Source organism: Fringilla coelebs (genome assembly GCF_963513975.1).
Source record: "Fringilla coelebs genome assembly, chromosome: 5".
NCBI classification, from domain to species: domain Eukaryota; kingdom Metazoa; phylum Chordata; class Aves; order Passeriformes; family Fringillidae; genus Fringilla; species Fringilla coelebs.
Window position 1 is genome coordinate 44,431,870 of NC_140033.1, and position 23,834 is coordinate 44,455,703.

General features: G+C 38.2%; 1 protein-coding gene across 1 annotated transcript in view; it reads left to right on the forward strand.

Annotated features, from left to right (window-relative positions):
- Positions 1-14,315, forward strand: part of VEZT (vezatin, adherens junctions transmembrane protein) — a 76,353-nt gene extending 62,038 nt beyond the window's left edge. Inside the window, exon 12 of the mRNA XM_084205327.1 lies at positions 14,254-14,315. Coding sequence (XP_084061453.1) covers positions 14,254-14,279 — 26 coding nt within the window. The 3' untranslated portion in view covers positions 14,280-14,315. The remainder of the gene's footprint in view (positions 1-14,253) is intronic.
- The last annotated feature ends 9,519 nt before the right edge of the window (positions 14,316-23,834 follow it).

The window sequence follows — 23,834 nt, forward strand, 5'->3', positions numbered from 1 at the left end:
CCATCCTGGTAACATTTCAGTTTAGGTGTGTCATAATATGACATATTTGAAGATGAACACAATAAAGTACCTTAGACATAGGACCAAACAACTGTTTGGGTTTTCTCTTCATATGTTAACAAATTTTTTTAATTTGATTTGTTTTGTTGTTGTTGTTGTTTTGTCATTTTACCAAGAAGGAGTAACGTAGGATATCCTGCTTCTAAACTTTTGTAAGTAGCAATTAACTTTCCTGCTTAAATACTGTATCTCTTAGGAAACTTTTCTAGAGAAGAAAGGTGACCAAGGTTATTTTGACAAGTGATTATAAACCTATAGGAATTAACTAGGCTTGATATCCAAAGCCATAAGTTTTCAAAATGTGGGCAAAATCTGAAACTTTAGTAATTTTTTCTCCCTAGAAAAGTGAACCACAAAACTAAAGCTAATTCAGAGCTGTTCAGAAAGATCCAGAAACATTTCCTTACTCTTACTTCCAGTTTTAAACTTGATTTTGATTCTGAAGTGAATTTAATGATGTCTCAACCATTTGAATGTTTCCTGAAGGTGGTATTTATAGATTGCTATCACATCATGACATTCTCAACAAAGCAGATGAGTTAAAAGCCAAATTCTGTTTTGTGCTAGAATTCTTAAACAAATTGAGTTAAGGATGCATTTTGTAGTAAGATGTCAACAAACGAAAGGAGGCAGCCTTCTGGATTTTTAGAGTCTTTCTATTCACTTTGGGTTTTAGTCACAGTATCACACACTAGTCTATGTCCCCAGATTCAAAATTACCAGAGCAAGTTCAAATAAGATAAACAATTTTCCAACATATGACAAAGACTGTTCCACACATATAACATATGGATAGATAAAATATATGGATGATGTCAGACTTAGGGCTTGAGGAAAAGCCTGCTGAAATGCTAGATACAAGAAGGAAGGTGAGAGCAATAGACTTTTCTTGGTCAGTGACATAGCTGGGTCAGATTCATGGTGACATGAAGGCCCATGTCATTGTTCTGGCAGTGTAAAGGAGTCTTTGTTTCAGAGGAAATTGGCTGAATTGAATTTGAAACTGTAAGGATTGTTTAAACTGTTGTACTATCCAAAGCTGCTTGTGTTATGGGATGTTCCCAGTGTTAAACATGGAAACCTCTGGCTTACTTCAGGGAAGCTCTCAGCTTGCAGAACTCCATGAATACTTCAGAGTAATGCATATTCAAGCAACAATGGATGTATTGTTCGCTAGATGGAAATCCAGAGGACCACCAAATTGCCTTCATCTTACATTTATATTAGTATGTGTTAATCTGTAATATAACCAGTAATGAATGTAATATAGAACACTGCTTTTACTGCTTTTACTGACGGGTAATTGAGAGGGGGAAAAAAGCATTTTTCAGTTTTATAGGCAAAAATTATTACAGTATTGTTTTACTCAACTCTGAAACATTTTCCTTTCAGTTGAATTACTACTAGTTACCATTACTACTCATTACTATGAAGAGCTTTATTTAGCTGTGTGAGAGGAGCACTCAGAACAGATTTGGAAGTGATGAAGTTACATCAACATAATTCATGTCACATAATAGCAAAGGTCCTTGTTTCTCTGTCCTCTTGTTTAAATTCTCTGCTGGGAGCTGTGTCAGCATCATAACAAAGGGAATCCTATAAGCTCTCCTTGGGGTACAGTTTTGAGTGTACATCAGCAAGTGGAAATGACAATAGCACTTGACTTCAGCTACTGATTCTCGGGCTACACGGACCCTTTTATGTCTGTGTTCTTTTCCTGGAGGCAAATTCTTCCTCATTTATTCTAACTTTCCTGTTTCTTGATTTTCCTATTATTTCATTCTCTTCCTCCTATCTTGTGCTATGTTTCTCTCCCTGCTTTTTTTCCTTTTTGATAATGCCTCTTCCTGCCTCCCATAACTTCCCCTTCCCTATCATGTTTTTCATTACACACATCATCCAGTCTCTTAGTTCTCTGTCTCTCTTGTCATTGTCCCTTAGTTCTGCATGTTCTTTCCTTGCCTGGGGTGGGAGCACAAAGAACATGAGAAGAAACCCCCCAGCCACTTCCAGCCCAGCTTACTGCCTCTGCTCCATATACCAGGGATTTGCACTTTGGCTTGGTCCTCACATGCAGTGTTGTCCAACTGAACCTTTCACTGCCACATGGATGAGGAAGCCCCAACACTGCTCCCATGTTGGCCTTGTGTAACCATGGGATTTATCCTACTGCCAAAACATGGTGGGGTGCACACTGGTTGTGTTGTTGCATTCGGAATTCTGACAGCATTTCAGTGTGGCTAACAAGCAGGTAGGGAAGGAACTTTCTGCCACTGTGGGATTGCCTACAGAGTGCTTTGCAAACAGCACTGTTGTTCTCTGATACATGTGGTCCATAAATGTACAAATGAAAAGGCTGATAGAAGGGGTAAGTACCTCTGTTCCAAAAATGATCTATGCATGAATGCATACTGCACTGAAACTTTTCTAAGTGAATATAAATGAGATGGCTGCCTCTGGCAATCATCATCGCTGTCAGAGGAATGTAACCCTTTCCATTACAATTCACCTGGTTGATTCTGTGATGTTATGACATTGAGGAATTTCATTATTCTTTCCACCACAAGCAATCAATTTGTGCCTTCAAGCATAAAATTCAAGTATGCTTGAAGCTTTGCTTTGCTTGCATGGTAAATAAATGTTACCAGTCAAAGTTTTCCAGTGTTCTTCAAGTTCCTGTCACCCTTATTACAGCCTTCTGTAACACATGACTATCACAGGCTGGCATTTTATGGCATAAGTAAAAGTTTTATCTCCTACAGGACACCTTTCTGGCTTCCTTCACCTCTAAAACACCAAGAACTTATAAAATAAGAAGATTCATTAGCAAGCAGCTCTCAAGGTCAATTTTTCTCAGTAAGTATAAACTGGCATAGCAAAGCTTTTACTCCTACTGGGATAAATTTAATCCAGAGTGTTTTAAACCCAGGTCTTTAGTAAAAGCTGAGAGATAAATTTGGATGGTGGCATTCTGGGGGGGCAGGGGGAGATTTTTTCTCCTCTCAGAGCTAAACATAGTTCTGGCAAATAGCGCCAGACTGAAATTCTTGAGAGAGTCATAATCAGCAAGCCAGGGCAAAGAGGAATGTTTTTTTTTCTCCCTGACTAATTCTTCCACATAAAAAGGTGAAAGGTCAAAGATGAACTTTAATACTAATGCAATTCTGAACTTCTATGCACTAATCTGTCAGAACATTAAAAAAAGCCAAAATAAAAGTGTTTTATTGTTGGCAACACTAGGTTGGTTTTATAAGCATATAAATCTCCATCCTGATTTATTTTAACCTTTGGGAGAATGAGAACTTTGAGATATTAAATGCAGACATGAAGCAATGCAAAGTAGGGGTTTTGTGAGTTCAGCCCACCCCATGCTTTTCCTCTTATGTGCCCTTCTGCATCATTGCAGCTGACAAAAAGAGTCAATTAGGGCTGTCTTCATATTATCACAAGTTCTCTTTCCCTAGCGTTTTTTGACCGAGACAATCATTCTTGAGGTTAATTTCCTTCTGTCAAGGAATATTTCATGTGGATTACCAAACTTCACATGCTCTTATCATAAAAACAATTCTGTTGATTCAAACTGCCCCTTAGAGAGGCAACTGGACAAATACATATGTGGATGTGCATGCACATTCAAATGTTCAATTAAAAAATATTTGCTCATTCTGAAGTTTATTTAAATTTAATCACTATAGCTGAAATACATTTAATGAAAGCTTTGTTATCACTTTGGGTTTTGTAGGACCATCCTTCTTGGATTGGTAATGTACAAACAAGATGGTTGAGTTTCCATTTCACATTATAGATTATCTGTACTGGTGATGATGGCATACAATTTTTAATCATCATGGGATGTGCAAATAGCAATCTAACCTGGGAAATACAAAGTATAACTTGTCTGTTCAGCAATGCTGGAGTGGCCAAATGTGTATCAACCAGAATGAATCTACAGGAAAGCAAGGGGAACGGCCAGAGCTCTAGAAGACATGACCAGTAAAGAAGGGTTGCATAACCTGGGCTTGTTTAGCACACAGACATGAAGACTGAGTACAGGAGTACAGTTATGGGAGACTGACATAAAAATATGACCTACTACAGAAAGAGAGGGAACAGTCTGGTCTCTGTGTCTATGTAAACAGAGCAAGAAATAATAGGTTTTAACTACAGGAACTAAAACTACATAGGAGAAACTGCCAAGCAATGAGAGAATAAAGCATTCAGATGTATTTTTGTAAAGCTATTGTGGCTTCTCTATCACTGAGTCTTTACAAAGAGCTTGACCAGCAAAAGTGGATTTCAACTCACCTGAGGCTGAATCCCTCCTGAGATAAACAGGTATTTCCAGCATGTGATTCATTTGACCCACTCCCACTACATTGGAAGGAGACAAATTCCATAATGAAAGTGCCTGTTTTCCTACAGGGACTGTGAAAGACTCTAGAAAATCAATTCAAGTCTAAAAGTCTCTTTGTAGATGTCTACAAGCTCTGTACCATCTCTTGTCTCTGCAATGCCACTGACACAGTTGATTTTGTACTGGTAAAAACAGCAAGCCTTGATCACCTCCTCAGATTATTTCTAGACTATGGAGGAAGTCAAGAACTGTCATTACCCATTTGCCTAAACTAAAAGCCCAACTGAAAACCAATGTGCCAGTTCAGTAGGATGACAGTAACAAAAATTCATTATTGCTTAATGGCCGCTGGGCTGAATAATTGGAATGAGATAGTGAATAATGTAATGGTTAATAAGCAAACAAGTACACTGTTACCACAAAATAAACAAAATGCCTTTCTTAATCAAAGAAATCAACAGTAGAAGCAGCACAGATTTCCCTCTGAGTTCCTGACTGGCCCTTTCAAGATATCTTTTGTGAAACATAAAACTGTACAAAGAATTGACGGGTGTATTGTTAGGTTCTCTGTATAAATAGAGGATTCCATATCCTGGGCTTATTTCTTAAGCATTACTTTTACTGGAGGGAAATTACTAAAAACACTGTCATCTTGATTATCTGCAGCAAAAAATGGCAGAAACCATTTTGAATTATATTCTCAGAAGCCTCCCATTCAACCCTTCAATCCAGAAAAGTCCAAATTCACTGGCACAAATTCCTTCCATGTTATTGATAAGCTGCCGAATCAGCTCAAAGCATTCAGCCTGTCTCACAATGAGTGCATTTAAGAAGCCAGAAAGGCTGGAAGGCAAATGCAATTATGGAACCCAACCTTCCTTTTAAGAGTTTTGGATCCTGAGAATCAGCTGAAATGAAATGAATTGGTGTAATTTTCCCTCACCTTTTTCAAGGCAGTACTCTATTTTTCAATGGAAAAGTGTCATGAAAACCTCACCTATAAAGTTCCTCAAACTGATAAATTAGCTTGGCTGGTACAACCAGTTACAAATGTGTACTGTGCCTTATCACTATGCTGTCTCCATATTTTCAACCTAGACTCATGTAGGAAGAGCAATGAAAAATTACCAGTGGATTTAATGAAATATTTGTTAGGTTTCCCATCTCAAACCTGCATGCTAGAACACTGGCTAAGGATGTAGAAGTTTGGGATTGGTTAAAGTCCGACTGGTTTCGCCTGACCTTTTATGGGAGTCTGGTACATATTCATATCTTGGGGGAGAAAGCCCATGGATTCCCCTACTCTTCATCCCAGGCTTTGCATCTATGCCTGGATGGCTGATTTCCCCACAGATGTCTGTTTATAGGTGGGTAGAGATTTCACCACTAATGACAAATGCAGCAGGCGTTACCAAGGGCAAGCTTTCTCCTCTTCCTGCTTTGTTTCCTTTTCATTTTTCCGCTTCCAGCTTCCTCACACATTTGGTGAGCTTGTGGTTGGTTTTCACACTTAGCAGGTTGCCAGTGGCACAAACCAGGCACTTTGCTGCTTGCTGGAGAGGCCTTTGTCATTGTTTGAGATAAATGGAGAATCTGGACTAACGGACCAAATCCATCTGTGCTTACACTGACTAAACACTAAGTAAGTGTCAGTAACTTTCACAGCCCTTGTTGCTTTCTTCAAGCACCGGAACACATTTCCAGACCCATGGATATGGGTCAGATTTCAGGTTGCTTTCCCCTCTCTATCACTTCATGTCAGTTTGACATGCTCCAGAAACTGGAAAATGCAGTTGGTTGAGAATTGTGCTGCTAGAAGTGAGTCAGTCATACCCAGAGGTGATTATACATCTAGAAATGTAATCATTTAATGCCAGTGCCCCTCAGCCAGCTCTCATGATATTTAACCATTGTTCCATGCTGTATGGCACCAATGGGGCAAAGAGGTACCTTGGCTTAAGTTCATTCTTAAACTGGAACAGCACTGTGTTTTGCATGTGTGTAAGCACACCATCTTTTATTATTGTAGGGTTCATAAGTTATCCTCATAACTTCTTCACAAATAGCAAATGATTATCGAATTGTAAACTACACAGAAAAGGCATCTACTTTAGAAAAAAAGAGCAATGAAAATCCTATGGGAAACCAAAGTGTAGGAATGTTTGGTGGTTATTTTAACTCAGCACAAACAATGCTTTTGAAAAGGCACTTCTTTCAAATAAAATGTTGGCTCCCTTCTGCCTCCTACCCCTCAAACACACAGCTCCCTAACGTTTTGAAAGCAGGGGAATTAAGTCCTGGCTGAAGATCTTTAGATGGGGGCAGGGGGAGAGAGTGGGATTGTCCATATGGCAGGAAGTACATGCCACAATCAGGAGAAACAACTGCCCCTGGGAGCAACTACGTTATTGTGATGCTTCTGTAAAACCATTTCCTTGAGGCATCTAAGAGACTATATAGAAAGCTGTCTAAAGGCAAATGTTTAATATCATACACCATTTCCTTCTTGCTTAACATGTTCATTAAAATTGGAACCTTTTTTTTTTGAGGCCATGAATTCCTTCTCTCAAACTCATTTGTATTTATTTAGCTGAACAATAATTTTAGTAGGAAATTAAGGATGGACTCTGTCCTAAGTGTACTAAGGGTAGCCTTTTAAATTATTAGACAAAGAGACAATTGTGTTTCATTTTCAAGGGTTTTTTTCCTGATCATCTGAGGAAATTCCAAAGACCAGAGGAAATTAGTTATCTGCCTCCAGAAGAAAGTATGTAAAATTAAGTAGGTTTTTAATCTTTTACACAGTTTGAGGGAAACCTTCCCCTTCTGGGAACATTAGTTTTGCTCCATCAAGGCTTTAAAAATTAAATATATACAAAATAGTTTGATATATTTTGCCAAGGATGACTTCAGAGGTAAAGAACCTTCTTCTCATGAACTCTGTGCATTTTTCTCCCTAATCCTAAAATTTTACTCCAATTAAAGCAGTAACCTTGCACATATTGGTATAAAAACAGATGTGCAGGATTATACCAAAGGCTCATTTAACTTGTCGACCATCCTGTCCCTGTGAGTGCCTGGTAACTGGGGGAGGAATGGAACAACATTTAAAAGAAGATCCTTCTTTTTGTGATCCATATCAGCAGCAATTCAGTGGACTTCAGTTACCAGGGGATTAACAATTGAGGGATTTCCTCAACCAAAAGTTGTGTCTGGGCCATGACTTTTCACAGTTGCCAACAGAGCCAGCCCTCAGGAATGTATCTAATTCCATTTTGAGCACACTTACACTTTTGGCCTCTTCAACATCCTGTGGCAAAGAGTTCCACAATTTAATGATGTGCTGTAAGAAAAAGAACATCCTTTTGTTTGAAATCTGCTGTTTATCTCTTCCTTGGTGTGTCTGATCAGTCTGTGTGATCAGAAACAATCAATAATTATTTCTTATTCCTTTGCCACAACATTTTTGCTTTATAAAGCTCTCTCTTATCTCATCTTAGCCTCTTTTTTTAAGATACCTTATTCAGTCCTTCATTACATGAACAGCCATTCTATATTTATATCCCTCATTGAGATGTGATGAAGACAGTCACATGCTGTGTACCAGAATCTCAAGAATGTTTTGTTTACCCTTTGACTAACATTGTGCTTGCATTACAGAGAATGATCAAAAGTTTTCAGGGATTTGTGGATGAATGAGTCTTAGATCTCTTACTTCAGTGTTAAAAACTATTTTATCCATTTTGCATCTTTATGAATAATTCTGAATCTTTTTCCCTATGTAAATTATTCTGCACTTAGTGACTAGCAGACTACTAATTTCATACACCAACTGATTATCAATTAGTGAGCATTGCACACTGCTTCTGGAGCTGTCTTTGAAAGCTTTGAACATTACAGACAACCAATCAAGCATAACCAACTGATCAATCAATTTTGTCATCTCTGGCACATGACAAATTTTTCAGAAATACAGAAAAGGGGAATTGCAGTCTACCCTAAATGTAATGACTTCATTCCTTATGACTATTACTTTTAAACTGCAATTGGGCCACTCTCAGATCTTCTGCAGAGGCTGTGCTATTGTCCAACAGAAAAGTACCATAGCCTATTTTAGAATCCAGAACTTATGAATATTATTTATCACTTTGCTCTTGAGCTGTTCTGGAGTTGACTGTGACCCTTTCCAACTTGTGACTTCTAGCAGAGTTGCATTTGAAGCTTCTTATCTTTCTTCTGGTACTTGAAAGTCACTACTGGATGCAATAACACAAGGAGAGCTGCAGCTGCTACTTCAGGCAGGTTTCCTTAGTTTGTGTCCCTATCCTCAGAGAATGCTGGTATCCTGCAGTACAGCTTTGGTCAAGTGTAACAACAAGCCAGTCCTGTCTTGTGTCAGTAACTTTCACTGTTCTGAACTGCTACAGCTCTTTGTAGCATAAAGCTGTTCCAGCTGAGCACAGGAACAGCTGGGTGAGTCTATCTGGGAATTGCTTGAAGATGGGTTGAATACTCCCCTGGAAACAGCAAAAAGAGCTCCCTTTCTATGGGATGTTCACTCTATCAGCTGAAAGGCCATAGGAGGGGTAACCAGGCAAAGGCTGATTATTTACCATATGAGAGACATTAGGAGTGTTGACAGGAAGGACTATTAACACATTCCTTCTAAAAACAAACTCCATTCTTCCTTAAACAGTTAGTTTCTTATTGAAGCAAAAGAACCAGCCACCTTGCTTTTACCATTCAGCTTTTAAAACAATTAAGACCACAATGACAGTCTAATTAGGTTTTAGGTTTCACTCCTCATGCATCTTTTGTTTATATCTGTATCAGAGGAGGACTAAAATCGAGCATGCACTGGTGGCTAATCTTTGTAGCAGTAAATTACAGGTAAAGGAGGAGTAAAAGTGACAAAATCAACAGCAAAACCAAATTAAATGTTGCCCAAATATGAGAATGTCTTTAAATTATTTTTAAAAAGTTTGTAGGCTGTTCTAAGGATTAATCAGTTTATCAGCCAGAAAAAAATTGCACGTTATCATGATCTTTCTTTTAAAACTGATAAATTATTTCCATATGGGAATTTCAAAAAGGTAATATGGGACAGAATCAAACTGCATCTCAGTAATTTGCTACCTGAGACTCAAAGCTGTTCGCAATCCTTTTCATCAGCTGTGGGTCATTCATATAACAGCATGTCCCCTTAATGAGTTTGTACAACAGGCCCTCAGTTCATTGAGTATTTTATGGAGTATTTTCTCACTTTGTCTCCTTCCACCTCATAAACTACATGTAGCAGGTTTGGAAGATGTTTTAGTTTTTTCCCTGCATTTTGGTTTTCCTATTAATTTGTCTCACTTTCCCACCAGAGAGGAAAGACAATGTTCCTAATGTTACCAGGAAAAAAGCAGCTCTGTGGTTAAATCTTCTCCAGATATGTGTTCTGTGGCGCTATGCACAGCTAGCAGATGTCAGATAGGCAGCTAGTGTCACCCAGTGGACAGAGAGGCTGATCACAGATAGGCATCACATAGAGAAATTTTTCTTTCTGCAGGAATAGCTTGCTTCTGAATGATTAAAGATAACAGGATATTTAAAAGCACCTCTGTTCTACTGCCCTGGCCAGTAATAAAATGTACAGAGCAAAGACAGGAAGCAGTGAATGTTTCGTTAGCAAGAGTCGAGCAAAGAATAACCAAACAACAATTAGTGGGTGCTCTCTCCTACTAGGAGAAAGTAATTAAAATAATCAAGCAAAACAGTGTTTGTGCTGGTGTTTATGGAAAGGTGTGGGGATTACCAAAATCCAATTTAATGCAGTTCTGTGCAATGCAAAACATGATTGCATTTTTGTAGCCTAATGACAGCTTGCAACAGAGGTAAACAGGGGTGAACAAGATCTGGAGAATCCTCTCCTCACAGTGTTACAACAGTAATGTATTTCACAAGATGCAATGTATGCCTTGCATGCAAAACTTCAATAGAATAAATCACCTATAAATTAATCTCTTACAAAAAAAATTCTAGTGTTTCCAGATCATGTATGAAAACTAAATATGTACTTAAAACTAACATCAGTGCATGTTCCATCTTACACTTTTTCCTGATTTGCGAAGAGTACTTCTCAATGTTGGAAAATGGAAGGTTTCTTATTTTTTAAAGACTAAAACATGCTGTTGAGTACTGTACATCAAGACTTTTTGCCAGAGAGGAAGCAGAAACGGGGTTAAGTACATACAGATGGCTATATCATGTAATTCATATTCCTTTTCTATTACTGTGGCAACTGGCATGTGCTTCTTGCCCCTTGCAGGTGGAATGAGAATGACCTGATGCACTGAAATTCCCAAACTGCTCCTAAGTAAAGAGTCGAGGCTGCTGGGGCAAACACTCAGTACTCCTGAAGAGCAAAGATGAGCATTCTGCTCTCCTGATGGCTCAAATGCTCTTAAAACGCAGTCACTCATTTGTAACCAGATCACAGAAGTGGCATTGAAAGTTAAATAATGACTGCAACTGTTCTAAGATCCCCCAAACCTGCCAGGAGCTATGGTAGGTCTCTATTCTAGTAAGGAACACTTACGCTCTGTGAATGAGTTTGCAGAATTGATATAATATGTGAGGGGGTGAAGGGAATCCAGACAACCCAGAAGCAATAAGGGAAGTACAATTATATCATTAAGTAGGTGGTAAATTTTGCTTGACCAATTAAGCTAGTATCATTCCCTCTACATCAGCCCTTATGAACTCAAATTTCTCTATCAGATTAGATAGCAATGGTTATTTACACTGCAAGTTTGATGACAGGGACTTCTTAATGTCTCAATTTCTCTTTGCAAATCTATTTAACTCTTCCTAGAATTAACAGCTCCTCTGATTTATAAAGCTGGACTTCAGAGTTGCAAACACAAGGGAGGTAACTAGCCTCTGTGCAACTTTCTTATGGATTTGTCATAACCCTCTGGACCCCAGGCTTTCAAAATCTTATGCTCCTACCATTAGTGGACAGGTGCCAACTGGACCAACCATACCAGCACTGTGACTTGAGAAGGCAATACACAAACCTTTTTTTCCACTTATTTCCCAAATAGGTTTTTGGGTCAGGCTTCCAGGAGAAAGGAAAAATATGAAAATTTACATCTGAAAATATCCTTACTTTCTTCTTCTTAAAGGTAGATATTTAATTCAGATTTAGCCCTTGATTCTTGGCTAAAAATCCTGTTAGTGTTGAAATGTATGGGAATTTCCTCAATGACTTAATGAAGGCCAGAAGGCCACTTCTTGTATGCTAACTTTTAAAATGTAAATCAGAAATGATAGTTGCTGTGTGACCAATTTCTAAAGAACTGGGAAAATAAGACACAGTGAAAGAAGTAATTTGAATGCCTTAATTGGTACTGAAGCTGCATGTATGCAGACTCAAATCCCTATAACATTGAAATTTCAGTGCAGCTCCACTCATATCCAGTGGCAGGTGGAATATTTTGAATGCAGAAATCGCTGATGTTTACTATTGTGCCCTCTGTGCCAAGATGATAAAAATGCCTTTTCAGTCTCTACTACCTTCTATCTCTTCTACTGTTAACTCTATTGAGAAATTTTCAGGTAACAGACAACATTCAGGGAACATTGAACAAAAAAAAAAAAATTTCCTTGTTTTAAAGTGTTCATCATATTACTTATCTTTTGCTTTTCTGCCTTTCCAAACTTTAACTTCCTCATATTTCCAGTCCTTCTACATACAGACTTACACAAATATACTTTGCGCTGTGTATTTCCTTAGTACGTGGCCATGTGAAGGGATGACGGTGCCTTTTATTAAATCACTGCTCACTAAGTTTATACTGTAAGGAAAATGATCTGGTTTGAAATTTTCTAGCAGCATGCTTCTGTGTGGAATGTTCTTCCACTCATTTTTATTAGAAAGTGCTGATTCCTGGAAACCAAAATGTTTCAACAGCAACAAGATAGTTTTTCACACTGCTACCAAATGACAGATTTCTGCTGAACTGAAGCAAAAGCTTCTTGTGGTTACTAATCTTTGGGTCCCACAATGCCACAGAAGTTGCACACATACCACAGAGCTTCCTGATACTCTGCCAGAGTTCTCAAGTTTTAGGGCTCTGCTTTACATTAAGCGATTGTTCAGGATTACTCCCTCAGCTCTTTCAGAAAACAGAATGATGTGAGGAATTCATCTAAGCTAGGAACGGCAATTGACTCCATCTTCAAAGATACAGATTCAAGTAATATTTAGTTTTCAGAAACAGAAAATTTTTTAGTAGGAAATTCTAGTATTTCTAAACTTTTGTTCTCCTCTGGAAATATTTTTTTTTAATATGAATTTCCTAATTTCCTGTAGAACACATATTTGGAATGGGTACCAGTCATTTCTGATGAGACAACTTTATAGACAGTTTAGCAATCAGATAAACACAGAATTTTATAAAAACAAACCTCTATAAAGTTTTTAAATATGTGTTGGAAAACTATCTACCATCTGGTAAAACCCACCTGAGCACAAGGCATACCTCTGTTTTTGTTCTTCCTGTATACAGCTGCTTTGTTTTGTCTTCACAACTGTCCTTGTTTGTTTTTGAAGATGAGACAGACTGTTTTGATCTGCTCCTTAGTGGACATTTGATTGTCAATGAGGTGATCATACTCCAGGTGTGGCAGATAGGGAATCTGATGATTATTTCTCCTGCACATCTTTCCTTCCTTTCCCATAATTCTCTGAAGCACAGTAGGTTAAGCAGCCTGGGATGTCACCCACAGCTTGTCCCTGCTATGAGAAAGATAAAGTATCAGGGAGAACATTACCAAGTTAGATTAACAAATAAATCAAGTACAGATTGAAGAGTAGCAGAAAATTGTCTCTATAAATGAGAGGCCTAGGCCCAGTCATCCCCTATTATTTAAGGCGTGCTGTCATCTCAGCATTTCAGGTGTTTCTTAAGGCCTGATGCAACCAGGAGTGCTGCAGATCTCCTGGCTCCTGCCAAAACAGCCTCTGAAATCCAGCCAACAGGAGGAAGAAGGATGTGCTTTAACTAGATGAGCTAACCAGGCAGGCTTTGGTAGCAGCCAAGAGCAGACTTCAAAGGTTACTCCCTAATGATTTGAAGGTCTTGTACGCACCTCTTATCTCAGGCAGTTGATTGTGGTATACTCATTTTATATTTATGTGAATGTGCTACATATGCTGTCATTATTTGTCTTTTATAAGTGTGGTGAAGACTAATTTAAGAAGTCCTTTGTAAATTCGGGGGATTCTATAGGTTGTTTGGTCCTGTAAAGCAGGCAGCAGGAATGCCAAGATCCAGAGCCTTATCTTTACACTTCCAATGAAGACATCTTATCATCAATAAACACCTGCTACTCAGCTCTTGTTCACTCCTCTCTTGTTCCTTTAATTTTGCTCATTTTTAGACATTGTGGAGTTAGTAAAAAACCACAGTTGCTATTCACCCATAGGAAAGGTATCAATAAAAGCAGACTTGCCTCAAAGACACAAGGGAGCCTTGAGCCACCAAAGATGCAGCAAGAAATCACATCACCTTGTCCCATTAAAAGAAACTGGAGACATGACACAAAGGACAGTTGAGGATTGCTTAAGTTTGAAAAGCTCCTACTGTTCTTACCCACACACAATTCATCCCATGCAATAGTGTCATGGCTTGGAGGAACAGGTGAGCTACTTAACAATATGCAGAAATGAACTGCTAGTAAACTCTTACCAACAGTGTTTGCATTGGAGCCATCATTGTCCAGCCTTAGTTTAGATTCCTCACTGTGAATTAATGGCATACAGCACATTCCTTCTTTTATTTACACAGAGCCCAGCCATAGGCAGCTTCTCTGATTTGATGTTACTTTCAGTAAGACAGAAGCCTGCATGAGAAAACAATGGTAAGTAAGGGAAGGTTTAATGGCAAAATGAAACAGATGAGCAACTTGCATTAGCAAGATGTTCCATGTCTGGGTGAAGTCAGGTTTCAGGGGATTGCCAAGGGTATTGCAAACCTCTTTGCTTTAATGGATTGAATGAAAAGACATTCATCTGAGACTAGCAGATTGTTTAAAATCAAATGTAGACGATCTTGTACTTGTACAGGAAAGGACTCAGGAAAGATGCTGTAAACAATATTCCCTCTATTCTTCTGGCTGCCCTTACACATTTTTAAGAAGGCAAACAAAGTAGTATGACTATGACTCTAAACAAACTCTGAGAAAGCAAGTCTGATGCTCAGATTTTCTATATATTACACTTGTCAGGTGGTGGCACTTGAAAGGGCAGAGCATCAATCAAGCACAAGATATATAGGGCTTGTGTCTTCATAAGTGCTGGTTTAGAGAAGCATTGCTCTCAAATAGAGTTTTTTGGAGGCAACTATCACAAATAGTATGTGATATAATGGCTAATAATACAAAAAAATTAATCCTATTTCCTAAAATAGTATTTAAAGATCTAATATGGGCATTTTTCCAAACCTTCACAACTGCAGCTTTATTGTTGTTGTTGTTTTTAGAATGTCATACGAAGTACTGATAAAAACATGTCATGAAAAAAGAGTGTAAATTCTTACTATGTGGCATAAGTAAGCAGTCAGAAAAGAACCAACTAGTGACCAGGGGGAAAACAGTTATTTTATCTCTTCTCCTTGTCCCACTCATTCACCTGACAGGATAAGAGTATGGTTCCTGCTACATGCTGTGAGGAGAAGCATCTGATCTATAAGGAGAGGAGTTTCTTACTTGGGTGCTTGGCTGTTCTCTCTCCTCTACCCTTGTGATCTCTGCATACCTGAGCAATTGAGAGAGCATCTGCAGACTGAATTATGCCCTTCCTTAAGAGCTGCAGAGGAAGGTCAGACATTTTCTGAAGGTGTATGCAGCCAATTCCCAAAATACACCACCACTGCCAAAAGCACTGACAAAGTAGGCCTTGATTTGGGAACTGAGAGTGTTTTTGCACTTATAAATGTAACTCATCTCCTCTGTGGTACAAAATGGAAAGCTAATAGTGACCATTAATCACACAATTACAGAAACACAGAAATTATAACTATTTTTGCTTCTTCTTAACAAAATCTTGGTTTGCATGCCAACATTCTGTATTCTCTAAAAATGTTAGAGATTCTACCATGTGACAGTGTGACCAATAATTTAAATGCTGCAAATACTAATCTTTTTCAGATTTGCATCTGTGAATTACATCTTATGTAAATCCTTTCAGAAGAAATTAATACAAAGATTCTGTTGCTAAAGATACTTAAGGGCTACATAGCCAAGAATAAGAAGAATTTTCTCATAATGAATTTTCTCTAATTTCATCTAAATTTCAATTTTTTCTAATAGTTTGTCCAAATAATAGCAGTTTTGAAGGAAAGTATTTTCTGCTAGTAGAAAATATGGATGCAAAGAACTACTAAATTAAAGCTAATGGCAATATATCTGGTTTTAATGATCTCTGATTACTTAGGGCAGAGAGAATTGAAAGGATTAGCTGGTATCTAATGGTGTAGCCCAGAGCAGAATATGAATTATGTTGCCTACAGCCCAGCTTCTCATAATCATGACCACGTGTGGTGTGGGAGAGTCCTTGGGGTGCAGAAGCCTTACAGACAGATGTGGAAGCAGACACTAATGAGACTCCAAAAACAAGGGTACTAATCTTAGAATCCACCTCTTGAAGAAAGACAATCACCAGCTATGCTTAAATTTAAACAGAGTATTTATCACTCCTGTTACGATTACTCACTGATTTCATTGTAAGGCAATTAAATATTTGCTGGCTTATGAAGTTTTGCTGTGTATTTTCTTTAACTGTTTGGATTGCTGACAACTGGAAAAAAAAAAAACTAGAGCTATTTTATTGCTATAAAAAAAGATTACTTGATTTTTGGAAAAGAAGAATGTTAATTGAGAGATTCTTTCTGACTATAAGAACCACTGTTTAAAATTCAGAGGGAAGATATTAATAAGAAACAAAGGGCAGAGAACAAAGACAAATTCTGATTTATCAAAAAGTTTAGACCATTTTTGGTGTTTCCAGCTAATTTATCATGAAATAACAGTTACAAGTATTCAAAATGCCACTAACTACACACAATATTATGATGTAAGCAAATATCACCTTCTGTATCCATTTTCAAAAACCAAAAGTTTAGCTTACTGAATATAGTTTGAATTTTTGTTTCCAAACAAATAAAAGATCAGTTAGATTTTGAATATGTTCATTTACTAGTTTATCTTCCCTTATTTAGACTGTTTCCTTGCCCATGTAAGCAGAAAACTGTGCAAATGAGAAGTTGGGAGTTTTTTTGCTAAATATATTGTTGTTAGTAGTAGTAGCTTCATGGATTGTGTTATAAGCTACATATTGTGGACATCTTACAAGGTGTCATTTAATAACTGAAAAACTGAATTTCCCAGATGTTCTGGAGTACATCAAAATTCTTCTTCAAGTTAATAAGATGCATACATGCTACCTACATGCAATGCATGCTTTTAGCTTTTCTAGGCTAAATGGTTACATACATAACAGGAAGATGGAAATAAAATCTAAATAAACAGAATTCTATTTTTGTTTTACTAGATTCGTAGATTTCTTCTGCTTTTCCAACTGTTTCATAAATATTTTTTTCCTGACTGGCAAATCACTCAAAAAATGTATTTCACCAAAACATGTTTCAATCTAACTACAAGACAGTCTTTGTCATAAAGATGTAGAATTTTGGCTGGATAGTTAACCTAAATGGACAGACAGTACACTGCATGAAAGTGAAGACCAGAAAAACATCAATCAGGATATCTTTGGGCTTCATTTAGTACCCACCTCCGACATCACAATAAAGTATAGCTACCTCTGAATGGGCAGTGAGTATACTTAGTATTTTCTCTGGCAGATCAGAGAATTCTAGATAAACTACAGATAATATTTAACCATCCTTTCAGAGGAAAAAAGAATACTCAGCTGTGTTCTGTCTGCACCTAAATACACTGGATGTAGGGTGGTAGAGGCTTAATCAAAAATTGTGAATAGAGAATAATTAAATAATTTAGGAAACCAGACTGAAAAAAAAAGGCAGGAATAGGAACCTAACTACATAGAAATAACTGTCCCTTTGGGCCAGACCTATAGTAGGTGAACACTGGCATAAATCCACAGAAGTTTATATTTAATCTCTAGAAGCTCTAAATTTCATCAATCAGTGGTAAGGCAGTTAGCACATTTAAAAGGAAATAAATCTGGGAGGTGTATTTTTGGAGAAGTTCATCAATTTCAGAGTTTGCAGTGAAAATAATGTTTTTAAATGGCCTTCACAAATGCAACCCTGTAGCAGTTACAACATACCAACCTTTCAAACTGGAAGAGCCGCACCCAGCAGCAGTGCCAGAGAGGAGCACACGCCTTCATGTTGCTACTTGTAGGAGAAGTTAATTGCAAAGAACCCTGCAATCCTCACTGTGATGAATTCATTAACTTTAAAGGGCTAAAAAAGATCTACTAACTCCAACAAGCTTTCATATTTATGTTTGCATGGAAGAAGCAGACTGAAGTCTCAAAGAGTGATCCAAGACAGTTGGTCATAGGTGAGGAAATTATCAATTACTCGAGGCTGAAGTCTACAAACAAGTTTTAGCATTGTCATTCTCACTTAAATCCTGCAAAGTTAGCTTGTAGCTTAAGAACTGTGGCAGAGACAACTCCCAGACCTTTATCTGATGACTTCTGCCTAAAGTAAATGTACTGAGACTGTGCATATTTTGGAAGGTGGTGCTGCATAGCAGGAAGACCTGACCTTTCCCACCCCTCAAGCCAGGTATACTTCCAAGGCAGAGGCTGAGGAGTCAAGCATGGACAAAATTGGGAAGCTGTAGTCCTTGCTTTCACTTTAACTACAGTGGGAAGGATTTGGGTAGTGTTTAGACCCCAGTAAAAAAGTAACATTTTAGTGCATAAAAAGTTCTTTCTTAAAATTGTCATCACTAAAGCCTTTAGCACCGTCTGTGCACATGGACCATGAAGAATGCCCTGGTGACACCAAGCAGGGGTCTTGGAACTGTTGCTATTTAACCCAAAAGTGAGTTTGCACCAGCCTTTTCCAGCCTCTGACACTCCTACCCATTCAAATACTATTTTCAAAAACTAACAGCTTTACTAGACTCATTAACATTTTTATAAGGCTTCTGAAAACATCAAATTAATTTAAAATATTTGTAAAATTCTATGATCTGTAACATTCTGTAATCTGTATTTCATAACACAAACTCTTTCAATAATTATATGCCTTCAATTTTGCAGACTTAGTAAAAACCAAAACTGTAGATGCAGCATGTTTTTGAGTATCATGAAGATTTGAATATGCCTCCAGATTTTACAGAATAAACAAAAGTCAGTTTGCAGAAAAAAAACCCAAGTCCAAGTAAGAATATTTGCCTATATGACACAGTCACGGCAGCTCTTCAGAACTTTATTGCCATTTATTTGATCAGCTGCCAGCCTGGTAGTATGAGCCAAGTAAAGATTTTGGTATGGGTTTGGATACCTGTCATTCTGTCAGAGCCTTATGTAGGCCTTGTATCAACTGCCAGGCATAGTGCCAGTAGCTCTGTAGTGGGTAGCAGGAATTTAAACCCCTGTAGATAATGGGTTTGTTTACAAACTCCATGCCTGAAGGCAGGCTTACTGACCAGGGTCACAAATGTTCTACCTCTGTTTCTGGAATTTTTGCAGTGTGTTAGGACCAGCTCTGGTAATTAAAAAGCAGTGAGAGCCTTTTCATGGACTTCAGTGGAAAATGGATGGGGCCTGAAGTAAGGCAAACAACTGCCTGGTAGTGAATATGCCCAACAGCAAAATAAGGAATGGATCATTTTCCCAAGCTCAGAAAAGACAACAAGATGCTTTCAGCTGGGAGGATGGACCTCTGTTGAAATCCTGAATTAAAACACTTCCAGGCAATTTGCTTTTCATTCTTCTTGCCAAGATGCTACTTGAGTAAAACAGAAATAAAGATACCCACTCATGTAGGTGCTGTCAGGAGAGATGTTCTTTGTAAAGAACAGGTAGACAAGAGAAGTTGTGGATGTCCCATTCCTGGAAGTGTCCAAGAGATGGGGCTGGATGGGGCCCTGAGCAACCTGGTCTAGTGAAAGGTGTCCCTGCCCATGGCAGGAAGGTTGGAACTCAATGATTTTTAAGGTTCCTTCCAACCCAAACAATTCTCTGATTCTATGATATGCTAAAGAAATACAAGCATCATGTTCCCTGCAATTAAGACACCTTATAGAGAACAGAAGATGTGAAATCGAAAACAAAAAAAAAAAGGAAAAAATATAAGAACAAGAAAAGTAAAGCAATAAATATTACCTGTGCTATACCTGGCTGGGCATGCCTGCCACGCCAAGGCCATTTCCATTCTCTGACCATTCATTTGTATTAGTCACCAGACCTCCTTCCTGATTAAGTATCACTGTTCAGCTGCTGCTGTAAACAAGGAGAAATACGAAACCCGTTTTTCCTGGTGTATCTCAGTGAAGCCACGAAATCCAAGAAGCTCTCTTTGATCTACAAGTCCTTAATTAAAGAGCCACTTTGCATATCTGCTCCTTCATCTGACTTTTCTCATGGTACAGGCCTGTGAGGCAGGTATCAATTTTTATCCCTGAGATACACACTAGAGTTGGTTTAAATTCTTGGTTTAGTAATTCAAAATAAAAATGAACTGTTGTTAAATGCTGTGATATTAATGCCATTTCCAATTACTAGTAAATTCCTAGGAGTTCAAAAACACTTCAAAATCTATTGTAAAATTTAAAGGAAGAGAAAATAAGGTCAAATAGCATGTAGATGTAATGCATGTGTGAGCCCTCAGTTGGCCATTTCAGGAACATTTTTATGTCTCTGTATTTAATATTTATTAAGAATAACATGGATGCTGATAACATTATCCAGAAGAAAAATGATGATATTCAATTTACAAGGTCTGGTGGGCCTGAATCTTCAGAATAAATCACCTGTGTGCTTGCTTTCCCACAAGAAGGGACCTGTTTTTACAGCTGCATTTGAAATTGACACAGAGGATATAGAAAATACCAGTGTTCATCCTGCAGTTTAACAACAGACCCCTTTAGATAGGAGACACCCTGTCAAAATGAAGAAAGCTGTATAGAAGGATAAGCACCCAAACAAATCCTTGCAATTGTTTTAGCAAGATGGCTTAACACAAACCTAGGAGAATGAATGAAACCCAGTGAAATAAATAGAACCAAGATGAAAATATAAAACCATGAGCAATATTTTTTAAAACAGGCTTTTCTTAAAACGGGTATCTCCTAAGATCTCAAAAAGACAATTACAGCCTTAATTTCTATCCTTATTAAAAACAGACTAGAAAATGGGGCTGGAAGAGATGTACAGATGCATTTACCTAGAGGAGCCAAAGAAATGCAAGTATTTGGTGGTGGTCACCCACAAATATGTCGTTTCTTGTTGTATGTAAACTTTTCAGGTTTAGGTCATTAGCCCCACTTACTCCTTTAAGTTATGCCAATTATTTTTAATATGAAAAATCATAATTATTATTGAAGAATGCAGAGAACAAATAGCATTTCATCAGCTCTTTTTATGACCTACATGATGCATTGTGCCTCACTGCATTGTGAGACACTAAGAGTGGTGAATGAGAAAAAGGGTACCTGCAATTTGCCCCTATGAAATATCCATCTGCAGCTCATGTCATGTATTTCAGACACCTAGAAGGCTGGCTCCCAGTTGCCTGATGGTCTCCTTTGCATCTTTAAATTTTCTAGTAAGCCAAAGTGCATCCTGTCCTCACAACAAAGGGGAAGTTCAATTCTCAAAGTGATTTCCATGTAGCTTAGCAATTTAGATAACACAGTGCTTTGGGGCTGCATTTGACTCCTAGAAGAGACTTGTAGAGGGGACAAGGTCCTTCACCTCCATGTTTCTTCTCCATGGTCCTTTACCTCCATCTGACTTGCATACAAGATATAAGTAGGTTTTTCCTCTTCCCAAGTCAATATTCTCCAATGCCAAACTCTCCACGGACTATCCACCTGTTTGAGCAAAATTCTGGCCATCAAAGACAGTGTCCAGTTTTATGTTTGAATGAAGAGGGTAGATGAAAAACAATCAACCGAAATGAACCCAGCCCATTGTTAGACACCCAACTAAGATATGACTCCAGGCTGCAGAAAAAAAGTTAGGTTGCACAACATAACACCTCTCTCATGTCCATTATTGTTCACATTGTTCATGTCCTTGTATAGCTTCGTGCCCTCTGCACTAATTTGCAGCTTCAATGAAGTACTCATAGTGCACTTCCCCGCCTGCTAGGGAAGGCAGATGCTGCCATGTCCAAAAGAGGTGCAAGTCCTGACTATAATGAGACTGGGATAAGGGCTAAATATGCTGGTATAGAAACCCCCCATGGGAGGGGGTTTGGCAAACAGCAAGATGCTCAGAGGACAGCTAAAATGAGAGACAAGGAGTTATTATTCTCAAGTTTTATGGCTTCTGTTACATGCCTCTGCAGAGAACACAGGGACCAACACTATCAGCTCTGTATGCTGGGTATTGGGTCCAGGTGCATATAGATAAGTGAAGCCACTAACCCAGTCATGTCCTTCCTTGAACAAGCAGGTTGGGAGAAATGGAAGATGAGCAGAGCCCTCAGCACAAAATCCACCCACTTGACTAAGCACACCTTGCTGATCTCCCAATGCCCTCCCCAAGCAGTATCAGCCTTAAGTGGCAGATTTCTGTTTTGTTTCCTTAAGATCTCTCTACAGGGAATTATATGATTTTGCAATCTTTTAAATTGCATTTCACATGAGAATCCTGAGGAGGATTGTAAACATTGATGGTAAATATCGTTCAATACATTAGTCTCAGACAGAAAGGGATCTAGTAAGATGTCCAAGATCATGTAAGTTGCCTGTGGTTAAGCTGGCACCAGAAATGACCACACCAACCTACACGAGCACAAATCAGACATCCTTTGATGTGAGGAGCAGTCAATTTTGAAAGTCTACCTGCTTTTTTACTTCACCATCTTGTATTCCATATACCTGTTGTGCAGCGCTTCTTTAGCAATTGCTATTGCTTCTGAAAAAGAACAATAATTTAAATACTTTTAAATTTCTATATCTAACAGCCAAATTTATATCTATTTCAGTACCATGACTGATCTTGAGAAGGAAGCAGTGAGAGTCTGAGGCAGGCTAAACTAACCCAAACCTAGGAGGCATGTATTTAGTCCTGCCTTTGGCTGACATCCTTTTCAATCAGCCACTCTAAGTGCACTATTCTACATGTATATATGAGCACATGCCTCCAGTACTTTTATCTGTTAGTCCTGAAGCAGTTATAAAAATGTGCAGGTCATCATAGTAGTATAAGGGAAACAAAACCACTAAAGGAAAAAATGAGCACAGAAGCTGGTCAATTGTGAGGTGAGCTAATTAGGTAAAACATCAGCTGATAAAAATCAAAGTAATGTTATTTTTTCAAGCCAATCTTTCTTGCTGTTCCAATTTTGCCATATAATATTGCTCAGTATAAACTTTTTGCTGACCAGGCTAAGCATAAATATTTAAGAACACTAAGCCAACTCTCATGGCACTAGCACAGGACAGCATCAGCATATAGCACTATCTGAAACAGCATTTTACTTCCAACCTGACAGGCCAACAGGTTCTGCAAATCCTTGCAAACATGCTCAGGTCCTATGAAAGGAAACATTTTGCTTGAAGGGAGACCTCATGATCTATTTGTGCCATAAAAGTTATCTTCAACTAGATGATTAAAGCAGCTGACTGCAGAGCTTTGGGGAACACGGTAATATGGAAGATCCCAGAGCAGCTGCACCACAGACAGTCTCAGGTATTCTCTGTGCTCTTCTTATAACAATTGCAGGTCAGGATGCAAAATCCATGAGGGTAAATGACAGGTATATTTCAGAGAGTTCTCTAAAACAGATAATTCTAAGACATGGTATGTCTCATAGGTGGGAAGACAACAACACTTATTTAAATAATCAGAAAATATGATGTTTTCTGTGAAAGCCCCAAACAATAAGCTTTTTTGTTACTCTTCTTTTTCTTGGCTCTGCAAACACATTACATAGAAATTGGAAAGTGACATACAGAGGCCAGCCAAAAAATGCAAACTCCATGTTTTGCTGCAGCATCCAATCTTTTGGACCTTGGGCTACTCAGTTCCCCAAGGAGTCAAGCAGTGATAATAACCCATTTCATGAGGAATAATATGGCAGTGTACTATATTATACAATACACTGTAGCATATACACTTCACACACGGAAAACTGCTTGATTTTATACAGCCACTTACTACTAAACCTATTATTATGAATGATGATTGTCCACA